General features: G+C 43.3%; 1 protein-coding gene across 1 annotated transcript in view; it reads right to left on the reverse strand.

Annotated features, from left to right (window-relative positions):
• LOC124613342 (hemicentin-2-like) overlaps window positions 1-20,141 on the reverse strand; it is a 193,317-nt gene that overhangs the window by 138,312 nt on the left and 34,864 nt on the right. Inside the window, exon 3 of the mRNA XM_047142039.1 lies at window positions 605-731. Coding sequence (XP_046997995.1) covers window positions 605-731 — 127 coding nt within the window. The remainder of the gene's footprint in view (window positions 1-604; window positions 732-20,141) is intronic.

Raw genomic sequence — 20,141 nt, forward strand, 5'->3', positions numbered from 1 at the left:
TGTACCGTTATGAAAGAAATTTCTTCGGAATCTCACAAGTTAACAGAAATGACTTGTTCAAATGGTTCAAATGGCTCTAAACGCTATGGGGCTTAACGTCTGAGGTCATTAGTCCCCTAGACTTAGAACTACTTAAACCTAACTAACCTAAGGACATCACAAACATCCATTCCCGAGGCAGGAGTCGAACCTGCGACCGAAGCAGCAGCATGGTTCCGGACTGAACCGCCTAGAACCGTAAAAATGACTTGTAGCATGTTTATCTACAGCGTATGTTTGGCGTACTTCGTAAAGGATATTTAAAAAAATTAGTTGGCCTTCAAAACCCATTGTGGAAAGACAATACTGTATTTCATACTGTAACTGTTAAAAACGCGGCTTCTCAAGGAAGTTGCAAGATGTGAGCAAAAATATCGCCATAACTTTTCTTGTGGTAACTACAGCGCTAAGGGAAAAAAATAGAAAACTGCCACAAAACTGTTCAAATCACATAATAAGACAATCGAGTAGCTATTTGTCTAAATATCCAAACGAGAAAGTTTTCAAGCAGCATCAGAACCGTTTTGGTGTTTGTTTATGCGCTTACTATCTGTCGTCAGCTCACCTGTAAATGTGGTCGGCGTCTTTGGACCAGAGGACGAGGAATACGTCGTCGCCGGCGATGGATGGCGTCACGTTGCAAGGAAGCAGCGCTTCGCGACCCTCGACGGCCGTCAGAGGAACTACAGGACCTGGAACACATGCGCCAGCGCAGGCCGTGTCAAAGTTCCTCGCCAATAGAGGTCGTGTGTTGTGACTTCGTTGGTACTCTTTTCTCAGCCAGTTATTATTTCTTTTTTACTTATCGGCACGCAATCGAATCTCAAAGCAGATGTTTGTAAAAAAGAAATCAGTCTCATAAAATCATCGCTCAAACTTTTCATCATTTTTCCACCCGCAATTTCAAATTTCATTCGTTCACATTTTCCAAAATTATTGTGCATTGGCCGCGCGGGATTAGCCGAGCGGTCAAGGGCGCTGCAGTCATGGACTGTGAGGCTGGTCCCGGCGGAGGTTCGAGACCTCCCTCGGGCATGGGTGTGTGTGTTTGTCCTTAGGATAATTTAGGTAAAGTAGTGTGTAAGATTAGGGACTAATGACCTTAGCAGTTAAGTCCCATAAGATTTCACACACATTTGAACATTTTTTTAATTGTGCATTGTGTCACAGGCAATAGAAAGGGGTGATGTAAATTATTTACAAGTGTTTTGGAAAATCAGGTTCGCCTATTATGCAAGTAGCTATTCTTTATGTTCTTTTTTAATCCGTAAGCATGTTCATGCTCTACGTCTACATCCATACTCTGAAAACCGCTGTGAAGTGCATTCTATTCTGTTTTGACATTAGGGCTGCTTTCCGTTCCATTCACGTATGGAGCACGGTATGTTTATACGCCACCACGTGCTGTAATTTATTAAGCTAATGAATCTCAGATGTGCAATCACTACGGCAGCGATACTTTGGGAGCTCTAGTGTATTTCTTAGTTCATCAGTTAAAGTTAGTTCTTAAAATTTTGTAAGAAGGCTTTCACTAAATAACTTGCATCTACCGCTATCGACAGGGGATCTCAAGTTGATTCCGTATTTCTAGATTTCCGGAAAGCTTTTGACACCGTTCCTCAAAAGCGACTTCTAATCAAGCTGCGGCCCTATGGCGTATCGTCTCAGTTGTGCGACTGGATTCGTGATTTCCTCTCAGGAAGGTCGCAGTTCGTAGTAATAGACGGCAAATCATCGAGTAAAACTGAAGTGATATCAGGTGTTCCACAGGGAAGCGTCCTGGGACCTTTTCTGTTCCTGATCTATATAAATGACCTGGCTGACAATCCGAGCAGTTCTCTTAGGTTGTTCGCAGATGATGCTGTAATTTACCGTCTAGTAAGGTCATCCGAAGACCAGTATCAGTTTGCAAAGCGATTTAGAAAAGATTGCCGTATGGTGTGGCAGGTGGCAGTTGACGCTAAATAACGAAAAGTGTGAGGTGATCCACATGATTTCCAAAAGAAATCCGTTGGAATTCGATTACTCGATAAATAGTACAATTCTCAAGGCTGTCAATTCAACTAAGTACCTGGGTGTTAAAATTACGAACAACTTCAGTTGGAAAGACCACATAGATAATATTGTGGGGAAGGCGAGCCAAAGGTTGCTTTTCATTGGCAGGACACTTAGAAGATGCAACAAGTCCATTTAAGAGACAGCTTACACTACACTCGTACGTCCTCTGTTAGAATATTGCTGCGCGGTGTGGGATCCTCACTAGGTGGAATTGACGGAGGACATCGAGAGGGTGCAAAAAAGGGCAGGTCGTTTTGTATTATCACGTAGTAGGGGAGAGAGTGTGGCAGATATGATACGCGAGTTGGGATGTAAGTCATTAAAGGAAAGACGTATTTCGTCGCGACGAGCTCTATTTACGAAATTTCAGTCGCCAATTTTCTCTTCCGAATGTGAAAATATTTTGTTGAGCCCAACCTACATAGGCAGGAATGATCATCAAAATAAAATAAGAGAAATCAGAGCTCGAACAGAAAGGCTTAGGTGTTCGTTTTTCCCGCGCGCTGTTCGGGAGTGGAATGGTAGAGAGATAGTATGATTGTGGTTCGATGAACGCTCTGCCAAGCACTTAAATCTGAATTGCAGAGTAATCATGTAGATGTAGATGTAGATGTAGATGAAGTGATTCGCAGGGCACTTTTTCAGCATCTTATTGAAGTTCTTCAGTCAGTGCAACAAACCTATGACCATAGATACAGACAGGGTATCGTAGATATAGTTTCACAGAAATGACACTCCTTGGGTGTCCCTCGCTATCCTTATAGATGCGCGTCGATTACAAATGGAAGATATTAATAGGTTTCAGATTTTCTATCGCAACTGATCTATACTGATGTTCCACCTTTTAACCTCGGTTTTCGACTATATTTATGAAGTGTCCTAACTAATACACTTTGTTGACTCCTTATCTCGTTTCATTATGTTTTATATTTTGTAATGAAATCAGACCAATGTCCTGTTCGTATAATTACATGCAGTAATGCACTTTTGCAACGTATTTTCTTTCAGATTTTCTCGTTGTTCAGTCTCACTTTCACATAATTTTGTGCTACTTATATAGGCCTACCGTTTTAATAAGTTCATCCTCAAGTTCATATGTATTTAATACAAGCAGAGCTCTTTTCTCGAAATATTTCTTTGCCGTCGCCAGTTTACTTCTGACATCTTTCACACTGTTTGTGCAGTTTTGGTTCCTGAATAGAAAATTTCTACCAGGGTTTCTACAACAGCAACATTCTTAAATCTGATGTTCCAAACGAGGAGCCTCTTTCCACTCCACTATCCTTACGTGCCTTCGTTCGGGTATGTTTCTTTAACTCACATACCCAGGTATGTTCATTCCATTCAGACAACTTTACAAAGATTTCTTCTTTTCCAAACAGAAGAGATGTACCTTATGCTAAACTTCATTATTGATGCCCTTTTCCTGGTTTTATTCCAGTTCTCATAATTTTTGCATTTTGTGTAATGCTTCTTCTGCACATAAGTTAAACGAAGCTGGTGGTATGTTATGGCCTTGATTCCCACCGTTCTTAACATCGTCACTAATTTTTCGATCTTATATTGCTTCGAATTGGTTTACATCATTCTTTACTCATACGTCTCTGGGCTTAGAACATTTCATTTCAGCACACGCTAACGACGACTTACTCAGTGAAACGAATGCTTGACAAATAATGAAGAATGTGGAATACATCCATCGATATGACTACAGTTAAAAAGTACGTCTGTTCCTGTTGGTGATAAGCAAAGCCTTTCCGGCTCCAATAAAATTTTGCTGGTAAAGTTCAGCTCCGTACTAAGAAAGCCTTTGTGCTGATGACTGCCTCGGCTTATTTGGGGCAATGTACAGATTTGGTTCGGTATCGTGCAGAAATCTCAGTATACTGCTATGCAAATCAGTCAAGCTTCTCGCGTCGTGTTGTAAAGCACCACGAAGGCAATAAGATTCTTTCGCTGTCCGTGGAGTTCTAATTACGGTTTCGTTTCAGTGGCTACCCCTAATCTTGAGAATACTCATTAACGAGACTATGGCCGAGAAAAACGAAAGCTGTTTCAACTTCGTCGATACATTTTCTTCATTTTGTTAAAATGATATCTATACCTGTTTATTTCTTTACTACCGAGCGAGGTGGCTCAGTGGTTAGCACACTGGACTCGCATTCGGAAGGACAACGGTTCAATCCCGCGTCCGGCCATCCTGATTTATGTTTTCCGTGATTTCCCTATATCACTTCAGGCAAATGCCGGGATGGTTCCTTTGAAAGGGCACGGCCGATTTCCTTCCTCATCCTTCCCTAACCCGAGCTTGTGCTCCGTCTCTAATGGCCTCGTTGTCGATGGGACGTTAAACACTAATCTCCTCCTCCTCCTTTACTACATTTCCGAAAACACGGTAATATGCGTACGTATGAAGCTCGCATCATTTAACATAGAATTGTGAGGAGAAAGCTGTCGTTCTCTTAATCCCATACTCAAATACTTGTGAGAATCATTCTTCAATTTCTCTTCTACGCAAATATTGACTCGAAAGACTGACTGAGGATAAACCGAACGAATCGATCATAGAACAATGGAGCTGGTATCTAATAGATATTTTCTGAAATTACGTAGGTCGTATACAGAATTCCTTATCGATTGGTGGGACTTGGCTTTAAGAGGATATGAACTTTATTGCCTTCAAGAATACACTATGTGTTCAAAAGTATCCGGACACCTGGCTGAAAATGACGTACAATTTCGTGGCGCCACCCTTCGGTAATGCTGGAATTCAATACGGTGTTGGCCCACCCTTAGCTTGGATGACAGATTCCACTGTCGCTGGCATACGTTCAATCAGGCACTGGAAGGTTTCTTGGGGAATGGCAGCACACTCTTTACGGAGTGCTGCACTGAGGAGAGGCATCCACGTCGGTCGGTGAGGTCTGGCACGAAGTCGGCGTTCCAAAACATCCCAAAGGTGTTCCATAGGATTCAGTTCAGGACTCTGTTTAGGCAAGTCCATTACAGGGATGTTATTGTCCTGTAACCACTCCGCCACAGGTGGTGCATTACGAACAGGTGCTCGATCGTGTTGAAAGATGCAGTCGCCGTCTCAGAATTGCTCTTCAGCAATGGGAAGCAAGAAGGTGCTTAAAACATCAATGTAGGCCTTTTCTGTGACAGTGCCATGCAAAACAACAAGGGGTGAAAGCCCCCTTCGTGAAAATCACGACCACACCATAACACCACCGCCTACTAATTTTACTGTTGGCACTATACACGCTGACAGATGACGTTCACCGAACATTCGCCATACACACACCGTGCCATCTGATCGCCACATTTTGTACCGTGATTCGTCACTCCACAAGTTTTTCCACTGTTGAATAGTCCAATGCTTACGCTCCTTACACCAAACGATGCGTCTTGTGGCATTTACCAGCGTGTTGTGTGGCTTATGGGCAGCCGCTCGACTATGAAATCCAAGTTTTCTCACCTGCCACCTAACTGGCATAGTACTTGCTGTGGATCCTGATGCAGTCTGGAATTCCTGTGCGATGGTATAGATAGATGTCTGTCTATTACACATTACGACCGTTTTCAACTGTCGGCGGTCTCTGTCAATCAACGGACGAGGTGGGCCTGTACGCTTTTGTGCTGTACGTGTCCCTGCACGTTTCCACTTCACTATCACATCGGAAACAGTGGACCTAGGGAAGTTTAGGAGTGTGGAAATCTCGCGTACAGACGTGTGACACAAGTGACACCCAATCAGCTGACCACGTTCGAAGTCCGTGAGTTCCGCGAAGCGCCTCATTCTGCTCTCTCACGATATCTAAAGACTAATGAGGTCGCTGATGTGGAGTACCTGGCATTAGGTGGCAGCACAATGCACCTAATATGAGAAACATATGTTTTTGTGGATATCCGAATACTTATGATCACACAGTTTACTTTAACCGTTGACATGGAAATTTCTGCTCGCTCTCGAGTCAAAGAAGTGGTTGTCTGATGATGACGATCTCTGGATACAGTATAGACTCTGGAACACTTCAGAAATTCAGATGGTTTGTAAAATACAGACACAATTTGCGGGATGCTGTAAAATCACTGCAAAAAATTGACGAAATATTACCTAAGATGCTTCGAGGAAGAAACTGGGCGTACGGAAACCTCATCCAACGTCATAAGGGAGCAACACTGAGATGGGAACTATGCTTCAAGATGTCTTTGTTGCGGAAAGTAGAGGAACTGGATCAGACAAAGTTAGACAACCAGTGACCAAACTATAATCGCTCAGATTCCAATCACTTTAACATAAGACGGAAAGAAATGTGAAAACAGAGTGGTGGCCTCGTTAGAATGATTACGCATAGCGTTGTCTTTTCATACTCGCATGTTCAAACAATTGATGGGGGATGCACAGGCTGTCGTTAACAACAGCTTCTTTTTTGATATTTCGACAAGTTTCAAGGCACAAATTTATCGAGAGGAAATTTGAAAACTCTGTATGTCTGACTTAAGCAGGAAGACAACACACATATCGTAAACGACTATGGCCACCACAAAGCCAAAGGTGACCGACGCAATGACTTATAGACATTGAATATTAATTATCAAACTGGTTAGCAGGCACCATTAACTCTGCCCCTTCAGTTCTTTGACACGAGAGTGAGCAGAATGTAAGCAAAAACGTCCATCTGTGTAAGGTCACTTGCTAATTAAACCTAAACTGCTTCCTTAACAGCTTTATCCCGGTAGCCACAAGTGCACGCCAGAATCTCTGTGTTACTCTCCGTAGGATGAACGGGGCCAACACAGTGTTCTGCGTCACCAAGTTTGCTCTGCTTATGTAAGCGCGCGTGACGGTCCTTCAGGATCCTGATGGTCTGACGAATGTACGACCGACTACAACTGCGTGAGATGCCGTGGCCACCGGTCATATGTAAACCGACAACACATAAAGTCCCTAAGAAGGCCTTCGTCTTAGATGGTGCTCAAAAAACACACTTTACACCACGTTTTCGCAGAATACGACCAATTCTTCTGGAAATGCTACCTGGGTAAGGCAAAATTCACGATTGACCGATAGTGTAAAGGGTGTCTTTCACTACAATCAACCTGGCGAGAGGTGAGGGTGAAGTGAGCTAACTCAGCGGACACCTTCCAGAATTACGTCTATCGGAGTATTATCGGCGACGATACTGACTGGAATAACTCAATCGATAGAGATTTATAAAAAACAAGGAAGAGCACGTCACAAGGGAATTGTCGGAATGGGACAGAAATCGGTAAAAGTGATGTACATGCACATAGAAATAAAAGATTACAATTTGAGATGAAAATTGGATGAATTATTCAGGAGTACAAGAGAAACAGCTTCACAGATCTCTGGTCCTTATGCAAGCCGTTATTGGACTTGGCATTAACTAACAGAGCTGTTGCATGTACTCCTGACGGATGGCGTACAAAATTTTGTCCAAATTGGCGCGTTAGATTGTCAAAATCCCGATCTGGTTGGAAGACCCACCCCATAATGATCAGGTGTTCTGACTTTAGATCCGCCCACCCTGCTGGCCAAGGTATGGTTTGGTAAGCACGAAGACAAGCAGCGAAAACTCTCGTCGTGTGCCAGCCAGCATTACCTTGCTAACAAGGGAACCTCCCCATCGCAACCCCCTCAGATTTAGTTATAAGTTGGCACAGTGGATAGGCCTTGAAAAATTGAACACAGATCAATCGAAAAAACAGGAAGAAGTTGTGTGCAACTACGGAAAAATAAGCAAAATATACAAACTGAGTAGTCCATGCGGAAGACAGGCAATATCAAGGCTCATTTAATCTCAGAAGCGCCGTGGTCCTGTGGTTAGCGTGAGCAGCTGCGGAACGAGAGCTCCTTGGTTCATGTCTTCCCTCGAGCGAAAAGTTTAATTTTTTGTTTCCAGTTTATGTGACAAACTCTTATGTTTTCATCACTTTTTTCGGAGTGATTACTACATCTTCAAGAAAACCGAAATCGGGTAAGGTAGAAGAATCTTTTTACCAATTCGCCAAGTGTACAAGTTAGGTGGGTCGGGAACATAATCCTGTCATGTGACGCACATGCCGTCACCAGCGTCGTATAGAATATATCAGACGCGTTTTCCTGTGGAGGAATCGGTTGACCTATGACCTTGCGATCAAATGTTTTTGGTTCCCATTGGAGAGGCACGTCCTTTCATCTACTAATCGCACAGTTTACCGGTGCGGTCGCAAAACACAGACACTAAACTTATTACAGTGAACAGAGATTTCAATGAACGAACGGACAGATCATAACTTTGCGAAAATAAAGAAATTAAACATTTGACTGGAGGGAAGACTTGAACCAAGGACCTCTCGCTCCGCAGCTGCTCACGCTAACCACGGGACCACGGCGCTTCTGAGCGCAATTAACCTTGATGTTGCCTATCTTGCGCATGGACTACTCAGTTTGTATATTTTGCTTATTTTTCCATAGTTCCACACAACTTCTTCCTGTTTTCTCGATTGATCTGTGTTCAGTTTTTCAAGGCGTATCCAGTGTGCCAACTTATATCTAAATCTGAGAGGGGTGCGATGGGGAGGTTCCCTTGTAAGATGTAAACCCATGTTTGCTTGCTATGAAGGCAACAAACCTGGACGTAGAATATCGTCAACGTACTGCAGTCCTGTAAGGGCGCCACGAATGACAACCAAAGGGTTCTTGCTATGAAAAGAAATAGCACCTCAGAACATCATTCCGAGCTGTCGAGCAGTGTGGTCGACGACAATCAGGCTGGTATCCCAAGGCAGTCATTTCCAGACGTCTTCGGTCTGAAATATCATTGACTGGAGCATAGTTGTCTTCAGAGATAAGTCCTGCTTGGAACTGTACCCCCATGACCAATGAAGATGAGTCTGGAGACGTCCCGGACAGCAGTGGGATTCCAGCCTGACTGTCGCCCGCCATATGACCAGACAACCAGGAGTGATGGTATGGGGTGCCGTTTCTTTTCATAGCAGGACCTTATTGGTTGTCATCTGCGGTACCTCTACAGCACAGTTGTACGTCGACGATATTCTACGCTCCGTTTTGTTGCCTTTCACTGCAATCCATTATAGGCCTACATGTCAGCGAGGTATACCCCCCCGCACAAAGCGAGAGTTTCTACGGCTTGTTTTCATGCTTGCAAGCCATACCTTAGCCAGCAAGGCCCCCGGACCTCTTCCCACCTGAGAACGTTTGGAGCATTACGGACAGGTGCTCAGCCATCTTGGGATTTGGACGAGACAACGGTCAATTGTACAGAATTTGGCACGATAACCCCCAGGAGGGCATCCAACAACTTTCTCAATGCCAAGCAATATAATTGCTTGCTTAAGGACCATGGGTCGGCCAACCCAATATTGGCTTGCTCAATTTGTAAAGCTGTTTCTCTTGAATAAACTATGCAATTTTTTTAAAACTGTTTGTCTGTACAATTACATCACATCTATTGATTACCGTCCGGTTCCGATAATTTCTTCTTGGTGACTCGTTTTCCTCTTTTTTTTGTCTTAGAGTTATTATTTGGATATTTATAATTAATAACCGTATTTATTGACCTGTTAGTCCCATTAAATACTGTGTTGTCTGTATTATAAACATGTCCGCATTTTCGGCTATTGACGATCGCAACACTGGCACCGTTGAAGATTCTACGACTGCCCACGTGTCCTGGGCCACTTTTGGGCTCTTCGTACCATCCCTGCTTGCTACAATTCGCCACCTCGCTTGAATAGCTGCTCCGACAGACAGTACTTGTGTGCTTCAGTCTGTGCTTACGAAATCTGTCTTTTTCTTCTTTGTAAGTCAAGTGTACAGTGTGCCAAGGAATCTACTTGCCTGTCACTTGCATTGCGATTGTTTCTCTACATCGTGTTCAATACGCCTTAGGCAAGGCGACTCTTCAGAAACTAATGTTGTTGTAACACTCTTGTTTCTGTAGGAGCTGGGGAGGGTACAGCAATATCTGGCCATATGAGACTCTTCGTATTCTTAAATATTTTTTGTTACCATAGTGTTCTACACGGCCGGCCGGTGTGGCCGTGCGGTTCTAAGCGCTTCAGTTTGGAACCGCGTGACCGCTACGGTCGCAGGTTCGAATCCTGCCTCGGGCATGGATGTGTGTGCTGTCCTTAGGTTAGTTAGGTTTAAGTAGTTCTAAGTTCTAGGGGACTGATGACCTCAGTAGTTAAGTCCCATAGTGCTCAGAGCCATTTGAACCATTTTTTTGTTCTACACATTTCCAGCCCATTAATTCTGAATTCTGTGATTTTACAAACGTTCGTATTGTCCATATCATCTGTGAAATTACAATGATCAATTATCGAACCAGTCCAAGATATTTTTATATAGATTTTCGATCTCCAGTTTCGGTTAAACCATCTGCAAAGCAAATAATAAATTTTCAATTCATCAGAGGCGCCCAGCTCTAACCCAGACTTGATGCTCTTACGTACAGGTCGTGGCAATGTCAAAGACGGGGTTTAGCTGCTGGTAAACCTTTCTGGATGTGAAGTCGTGGTCCAAGAAACTCTTTTGCTCCTGACGTTTCCTCCAGGACTGCGCTGGACATTCTCACAGGCGCTCCTCTGATGAGTCTTGAGTACTGATAGGTCGGAAGTCTGAGAGCGACATATATACTGTAGGAAAGGGGGCGCGGTCGAAGTAACACGTGATGAGCAGAGATAATCCTTGTCAAAGATAAAACTTGAGTATCGATTGTCGTCTTGTCAAAGATAAAATTGTCCAGCGATTCTGCAGAGCTACTGTCCATGTACCACTAAGTTTCATTGCCTCCTCTTTCCTATTAAAACTATCCAGATGCTTATAAATTTCAATGGCTTCTCTACACAGTTGTGGATAATATTTTGACGCTGTAGATAAAATTTCTGTTTCAGAAAACTTGACTTCGTGGTTTCCTGACAGAAGAGCATGCTCTGCTACTGCTGATTTCTCTATTTTTCCTAGTCGCCCAAGACCTTTGTACTCTTTTAGCCGTGTATTGACGCTCCCGTTGGTAGTTCCAATATAAACTTTACCACACGTACACGAAATTTTGTATACACCACGTATCGACAGTGGAGGGCGTTTATCCTTTTCAGATCTGAGTACTTGACTTATTTTCTTTGTTGGTCTAAACGGCGGTCTAATGTCATGTTTGTGTAAAATCTTAGCGATCTGATCCGCTTCGTTTTTAATAAAAGGGAGAGAAACTGTATGTTTCCGTCGTTGTGGTTCATCCTTGTCCTTCGGTCTTCTGTTCCTTGGTCGCAAAATTCTCTTTACCTCTTTCCCTGAGTAGCCATTTTTCTCGAAGGCATGCTTCAGATGTTTTATTTCAGTATCCAGGTGTTCCGAAGTGGATATCCGTTCGGTTCTATTGACAAGACTTTTAATGACTTTTAATGACACCTTTCTTTTGTTGTTGATCGTGATTGGAGTTTTTATGCAAATATGTGTTGACATGTGTTACTTTCCGAAAAAATTTACGTTCCAATCTTCCAGTGGACCGTCTCATAACTAAATTATCCAAGAAAGATATTCTGTTATCATTTTCCGTTTCCATTGTGAACTAGATTTTTGGATTAATTTTATTTAGATGATCAAATACATCGTCCAAAGCCTTGCTACCATGGGGCGAAACCACAAATGTGTCATCTACAAACCGGTACCAGCGAGAGGGTTTCTTATATGCTATGTCCAGAGCCGATTGTTCGAATTTCCCCATATAGAAATCAATGATCGCAGGACCAAATTATTTACCCATTGCTACACCATCAAGCTGCTCATTAAATTCATCGTCCCACTGAAACTGACTAGAAGTAAAGTCTAAAAAGAGCAGTCAAACCTCATGGAAGAATATGCCTTATGAAAATGATAACATTGTTAACTCGAATCATAGTGAATAAGAACACTATGTCAAAAACTTACAAGAAAATCTTCGGGAGCCACAATTAGTCCCTGAAGTTTCTCAATAAAATGACGAGAGTCTTTTGTATATGAGTCAGTTTTCCCAGTATATGGTTGTAAATGAGTTGCAAGATATCTTGCTATTTCACACGTGGGAGAATTGATGGCACTAACTATGGGACTCAAAGGAAAATCTATTTTATGAATTTTGGGTACACCATACAATCTAGGACATAAAGCTTCACTCTCCATCAAGGCTCTTTTATCTTCTTTTTGAATAGAGATGGATGTCTTAATCGGATTGTTTGTTTTCCTCAGTGCGCTAGCTGTGGGATCAAAAAAATGGTTCAAATGGCTCTGAGCACTATGGGATTCAACTTCTGAGGTCATTAGTCCCCTAGAACTTAGAACTAGTTAAACCTAACTAACCTAAGGACATCACAAACATCCATGCCCGAGGCAGGATTCGAACCTGCGACCGTAGCGGTCTTGCGGTTCCAGACTCCAGCGCCTTTAACCGCACGGCCACTTCGGCCGGCGCTGCGGGATCCTTCGTATGTTTTTTGTACTGTCCTGAAGGTAAAAGGTTCAAAGTTTTGTTTCGATAATCCTCTGTATCCATCACAACAGTAGCATTCCCTTTATCAGCAGGAAGAACCACTATCTTTTCATCTGCATTTAAGTCTCTGAGAACCCTCTTCTTGCCTTTTGTTGAGACCATGAATCCGACTATACCTATGAAAGCATTTTAAATTTTTAAATTAACACACGGAATGGTAGGTGGATCTACACGCATTGGATATTCCATTATGCAAATTGTTAGAGAATTCAATGCTCCGACATCCACAGTGTCAATAATGTGCCGGGAATACCACGTTTCAGACATCATCTCCCACCACGGATAACGCAATGGCCAACGAGAGTAGCAGAGTCTCTGTAGATTTGGCAGTGCTACCAGACAAGCAACACTACGTGAAATAATGTCAGAAATCAATGTGGAACGTATGAAGAACGTACCGTTAGGACAGTGCAGCGATGTTTGGCGTTAATGGGCTATGGTTGCACGTCTCCTGGGCTCATGGCCGTATCGGTTGGACCCTAGACGACTGGAAAACCGTGGCCTGGTCAGATGAGTAGCAATTTCAGTTGGTCCGAGATGATGGTAGGAGTCGAGTGTGGAAATGTTTATGTTCGCAAACCTGAAGACCATATCCAGCCATTGATGGACTTCATATTCCAAAACAACAATGGAATTTTAATGAATGACCATGCACCATATCATACAGCCAAAATTCTTCTGGACAATTGGAGCGAATGATTTGGCCACCAAGATGCCCCTACACGAATCCCATCGAACATTATTCGGACGAAATCGAGAGCACAGTTCGTGCACAAAATTCTGCACCGGGAACACTTTTGCAGTTGCGGTCGGCAGTAGAGGCAGTATGGTTCAATATATCTGAAGGGGCTTCAAACGATTGTTGAGTCCATGCCATGACGAGTTGTTGCACTTAGCCGGGCAAAAGGACATCTGACACGTTTTTCGAAGGCATCCCATGGTTTTGTCACCTCAGTGTAGATGGGTTTAGCCTCAGAATTTTGCATACATGACATCTTGAAGATATCCAACGAGCTTTGCTGGAACCCTACGTTTAAGTTTCGCGGTTCTTATAGGGCTTCTACATATACATCTACATGGATACTCTGCAACTCATATTCAAGTACCTGGCAGAGGGTTCATCGAACCACCTTCACAATTCTCTATTATTCCAACCTCGTATGACGCCCGGAAAGAATGAACACCTATACCTTTCCGTGCTAGCTCTGATTACCCTTATTTTATCGTGGTGATCATTCCTCCCTATGTAGGTCGGCGTCAATAAAATATTTTCGCATTTGGAGGAGAAAATTGTTGACTGGAATTTCGTGAGAAGATTCCGTCGCAATGAAAAACGCCTTTCTTTTAATGATTTCCAGCCCAAATCCTGTATCATTTCTGTGACACCCTCTCCCATATTTCGCGATAATACAATACGTGCTGCCTTTCTTTGAAATTTTTCGAGGTACTCCGTCAGTCCTATCTGGTAAGGATCCCACACCGCGCAGCAGTATTCTCAAAGAGGACGGACAAGCGTAGTGTAGGCAGTCTCCTTAGTAGGTCTGTTGCATTTTGTAAGTGTCCTGCCAATGAAACGCAGTCTTTGATTAGCCTTCCCTACAACATTTTCTGTGTGTTCCGTCCAATTTAAGTTCTTAGTAAATGTAATACCTAGGCATTTATTTAAATTTACAGCTTTTATATTAGGCTGATTTATCGTGTAACCGAAGTTTAACGAGTTCCTTTTAGCACTCATGTAGACGACCTCACACTTTTCGTTATTTAGATTCAATTGTCACTTTTCGCACCATTCCGGTATTTCTTCTAGGTCGTTTTGCAGTTTGTTTTGATCTTCTGATGACTTAATTAGTCGATAAACGAGAGCGTCACCTGCAAACAACCGCCGGCCGAGGTGGTCTCGCGGTTCTAGGCGCTCAGTCCGGAACCGCGCGACTGCTACGGTCGCAGGTTCGAATCCTGCCTCGGGCATGGATGTGTGTGATGTCCTTAGGTTAGTTAGGTTTAAGTAGTTCTAAGTTCTAGGGGACTGATGACCACAGATGTTAAGTCCCTTAGTGCTCAGAGCCATTTTTTTGCAAACAACCGAAGACGGCTGCTCAGATTTTCACCCAAATCGTTTATATAGATAAGGAACAGCAAAGGGCCTATAACACTACGTTGGGAAACGCCAGAAATCTTCTGTTTTACTCGATGACTTTTCTTCAATTACTACGAACTGTGACCTCTCTGACAGGAATTTACAAATCCAGTCACATAACTGAGTCGATATTCCATAAGCACGCAATTTCACTACGAGCCGCTTGTGTGGTACAGTGTCAAAAGCCTTCCGGAAACCCAGAAATACGGAATCGTTCTAAAATCCCTTGTCAATAGCACTCAGCACTTCATGTGAATAAAGAGCTAGTTGTATTTCACAGGAACGATGTTGACTGTGTGTCAATACCCCGCTTTCTTCGAGGTAATTCATAATGTTCGAACACAATATATGTTCTAAAATCCTGATGCAATCGACGTTAACGATATGGGCGTGCAATTTAGTGGATTACTCCTACTACCTTTCTTGATTATTGGTGTGACTTATGCAACTTTCCAGTCTTTGGGTACCGATCTTTCGTCGAGCGAACGGTTGTATATGATTGTTAAGTATGGAGCTAACGCATCAACATACTCCGAAAGGAACCTAACTGGTATACAGTCTGGACCAGAAGACTTGCTTTTATTAAGTAATTTAAGTTGCTTCAGTACTCCGAGGATATTTACTTACTCATGGCGGCAGCTGTTCTCGATTCGAATTCTGGAATATTTACTTCGTCTTCTTTTGTGAAGGCATTTCGGAAGGCTGTGTTTAGTAACTCTGCTTTGGGACCACTGTCTTCTATAGTATCTCCATTGCTATCGCGCAGAGAAGGCATTGATTGTTTCTTGCCGCTAACATACTTCACATACGACCAGAATCTCTTCGGATTATCTGCCAGATTTCGAGACAAAGTTTCGTTGTGGAAACTGTTAGACGCATCTCGCATAGAAGTCCGAGCTAAATTTCGAGTTCCTGTAAAAGATCGCCAATTTTGGAGTTTTTGCGTCTGTTTAAATTTGGCTGATGCGGTATTAATTCCTCGAGACAGGATACACCGGGCATTAAGAGCTTGTGTAAATGATATCAGAACGTGCTCACTAAAACAACATCGTTAGCAAGCCTGTAGCTTGGGAGGCAGTAACCATAATAAACAAATCATATGTAATGTCAGAGGCATTACCCTTCCCTGCCAAGGTGGCCTGTCAGCTGTGACATTTATCGAAGTTGATTTAGCAGCTGTGTGCCAATGACACAGTAATCCTTGCATTAAAAACAGGGTGAGGAGTACACTTTATGACCACCTTCTCCAACTATTGTAATATAGTAATGTACTTCGTATTATAAAATTTAGAAAACAATTATTTATTCTTTTCAATAATTTATTACACCAGATTCTGTAAAAGTTTCGAACTTTTCAGTAAAATCTAACTCAAAAACTTGTCTTACTAGTGATGCAACTTTTCGCACCGACTGTCATATTCATACTTTCAATTTCATGATTCTTTATGCACTCGCGTGCGAACAAGCACACACACGCGCGCGCACAGACACACACACACACACATCAACGACAGTTAACGAAATTTCTATTTTTTTTTTATTTTGCGCAGTGATTGTAAAGTACACCTTCTCTCTGTGTACACATTACGGGTTTTTTTACCCTACACCAGTACCTATTGAAAAAGGTTGTAGTAAATAAAGGTTAACAACAATTAACGAAATTCTTTTCTTTTTAATTCTTTTTCTTTTGTGATGGGCACAAAGTAGAGCTCCTTCTACCCCTGCTCCTGGTAGTGCTCGTTATGGAAAATGTTTTGGTAATGCTAAGATTAAAAACGTATCGCTTTAGTCTGGAGACGAATTAGCCGAAATGAGTCACGAAAACAAATTGAGAGAGTGACTTGGGATGTATCAAGAATATTTGTTCACAGATGTTATTGCGTCAAGCGATGATCGTGCGGGGAGACATTGCCGGAGCTCTGCGTAAGCTTCCTTGGAACCTCGGGGCCTGCAGGCATGTGTGTCGGTCCCTCTTTGCCTCGGCGCAAACTCGCTGGGAAGAGTCAGGGCAGCCTGAGGGAGGAGGGATGCGCCCGCCGCTAATAAAATTCGCCGCCGCCGTAAAAAGGGCCTCCAGATTGCCTTTTCGGGATTTAAGGCGCCCTCGGCTCTGGCCAGCAGACGGCAATAACATTTTCCCATTACGTTATTAAAAGCAAATAACATTTCCAAGGAAATGTGATATTGTTTCCCGTCGCCTCATTCTCGCTCGGCGCGAGCTAAGTCAGTTAAGGGTAGAGCGTTCTGTATAGTGTGCTGTGTCGCAATTTTTCGGACTTGATTTTGTAACGCTGGTGCTCAGAGGCTTTAATGTGTGGCGTGAGGTCCACTTTTCATATAACGTCGGCAGAAACCGCATAGTATGATTATTTATTTACAATCTTGCCATACTAGAGTCGGTCATTACGTCTCTCATTAGTGATAGTATTGGAAGCATTAAGACTGCATCAGATGAATTACAAATGAGAATTTTATCATATTTAATCAAAAATATATGGACCCGTAATAAAGCTCTATTTGTGGAACACTCCCTTGTTTCCAGGTCTTTTCTTTCTTATTGCGATTCTTGGATGATGTGTTTGCTATTATTAAGGTGAAATTAGTTGCAGGACTCAAGCAGACTTTCCCCTCAGTTCTAATAACGAGCCTGTCTTCTCCTGTACCACTGCCTTCTGTTGTATTTCCCTTTACGTACTGAGGTACTGAATTGTTCACAGTAATCCCCTTTCTGTGCAATATTCCACGTCATAACAAATCCTACTGCTGTTGACGTTACTCAGAATTACATTAAATGTACTCGCAATTGCTAATATGGACAACCATCAGCTGTATAACGGAATGACGACAGTGAAAATTTGTGTCGACCGGAACTCAAACTCGGATTTCATGTCTGTAGCGATCGACCGCATTACCATTTGGCTATCCGCCCACGACTCACGGCTTTAAATTTTCTCTGCTATATGGCACCATCGCCACGGCAGAATATCATAAAACTAAAACATTAAAGCAGTTTTCAAACGTAGTTGAAGCGGTTGGTAGACATTAGCAACAAGATACTACCCGTGAAAGGAATTTACAATGCAAATCTAAAATGATTCGAACCGATAACAGAGAGACAAACAGCGAAGCCGTCACAGTCCACACGTAGCATAATACTGCAGTAATTTATTAGAGAAGAAATACACTGTGCTGATTCCGCATCTACGTCTACACAAATAATCCGCAAGCCACCTAAGGTGTGTGACGGAGAGTACCCTGTACCGCTACTAGTCCTTCCCTTTTCCACTTGCAAATTGAGCAAGGAAAAAACGACGGTCCATATGCCTCCATATGAGCCTAATTTCTCGTACCCTGTCTTCAGGACCCTTACGCAAAACGTATGTTGGCGCGGCAGTAGAATCGTTCTGAAGTCAGCTTCGCATCTGAGTTCCCGAAGTATCTCCGTAACATTTGCAAGGTGTTCGAACCTCCCGGTTACAAAATTAGTTGTCTGCGTCTTAATTGCTTTGACGTCTTCTTTCGGTCCGGCCGGGAGCTGATCCCAAACACTGCATCACTATTCAACAAAGCGTCGCGCCATTGTCCTATATCCGATCTCCTTTACAGGCCAACCACACATTCCTAAAATTCTCCCAGTAATTCGAAGGCGACGATTCGCCTTCCCTACTACAATCCCTGCATGCTCGTTCTATTTCTTATCGCTTAGGAACGCTACGCCTGGATGTTTAATCGGCCTTACTGTGTCAAGAAACACTCTACTAATGCCGTATTTTATTTCTCCTACTCATCTGCCTTCCCTACTACAATCCCTGCATGCTCGTTCCATTTCTTATCGCTTAGGAACGCTACGCCTGGATGTTTAATCGGCCTTACTGTGTCAAGAAACACTCTACTAATGCCGTATTTTATTTCTCCTACTCATCTGCCTTCCCTACTACAATCCCTGCATGCTCGTTCCATTTCTTATCGCTTAGGAACGCTACGCCTGGATGTTTAATCGGCCTTACTGTGTCAGGAAACACTCTACTAATGCCGTATTTTATTTCTCCTACTCATCTGCCTTCCCTACTACAATCCCTGCATGCTCGTTCTATTTCTTATCGCTTAGGAACGCTACGCCTGGATGTTTAATCGGCCTTACTGTGTCAGGAAACACTCTACTAATGCCGTATTTTATTTCTCCTACTCATCTGCCTTCCCTACTACAATCCCTGCATGCTCGTTCTATTTCTTATCGCTTAGGAACGCTACGCCTGGATGTTTAATCGGCCTTACTGTGTCAAGAAACACTCTACTAATGCCGTATTTTATTTCTCCTACTCATCTGCATTAACTTAAATTATTCTGTATTTACAAAAACTACACCGATCTGACAAAACACTGTGACCACCTATCTAATAGCTGCTATGTCCACCTTTGGCACGGATGACAGCGGCGACACATTGTGGCATGGAAGCAATGAGGCCTTGATAGGTCACTGGAGGGAGTTGTCACACATCTACACACACAAGTCACCTAACTCTCGTAAATTCCGAGGAGGGGACGATGAGCTCTGATGCCACGTTCAGTCACTTCCCAAATGTTTTCCATCGAGTTCAGATCTGGCTGGGCGGCCCAGCACATCAATTGTAACTCGCCATCGTGCTCCTCAACCCACTCCATCACGCTTCTGGTCTTGCGACACGGCGCATTATCTTGCTGGAAAATGCCACTGCCGTCGAGAAACATGATCTATGTGAAGGACTGTACGCAGTCTGCAACCATTGTAAGATACTCCTTGGTCGACAAGGTGCCTTGCACGAACTGCACTAGACCCGTGGGTGCCCACGTGAATGTTCCCCAACTTGACTTCTTCCCACAGGGGAGTTGTCAAGGATCTGTTCCCCTCGAAGACGGAGGATTCGCGTGCTCCCATTGGCATCATGAAGAAGCTACCGGGATTCCTCACACCACGCAACGCTTCGCGACTTCACAAATGTCCAGTGCCGATGGTATGTACCCATGTCAGTCGCTGTTGAAGATGTCGTGGTTTGGCACATGCAAAGGTCGCCGGCTGCGGAGGCCCATCGCTAGGAGTGTTCGGTGAATTGTGTATTCTGACACACTTGTATTTTGCCCAGAATTAAAATCTGATGTTAGTTCCGCTACAGTTCCCGCCTGTGCTATTTTAACAGTCTGCCCAGCCTACGAGGTCCGAGGGGTGACCGCCCAAAGCCACGACGTCTGCTCCTTGTTTCACCTTGGTTTCCCTACGTTTTAAAGACATTCACCACTGCGGCACCCCTCGAACACACGACAAGTTACGTAGTTTCCGAAATCCTCGCGCCGAGCCTCCGGGCCATAACATCTGC

Source organism: Schistocerca americana, chromosome 4 (genome assembly GCF_021461395.2).
Source record: "Schistocerca americana isolate TAMUIC-IGC-003095 chromosome 4, iqSchAmer2.1, whole genome shotgun sequence".
Lineage (NCBI taxonomy): Eukaryota > Metazoa > Arthropoda > Insecta > Orthoptera > Acrididae > Schistocerca > Schistocerca americana.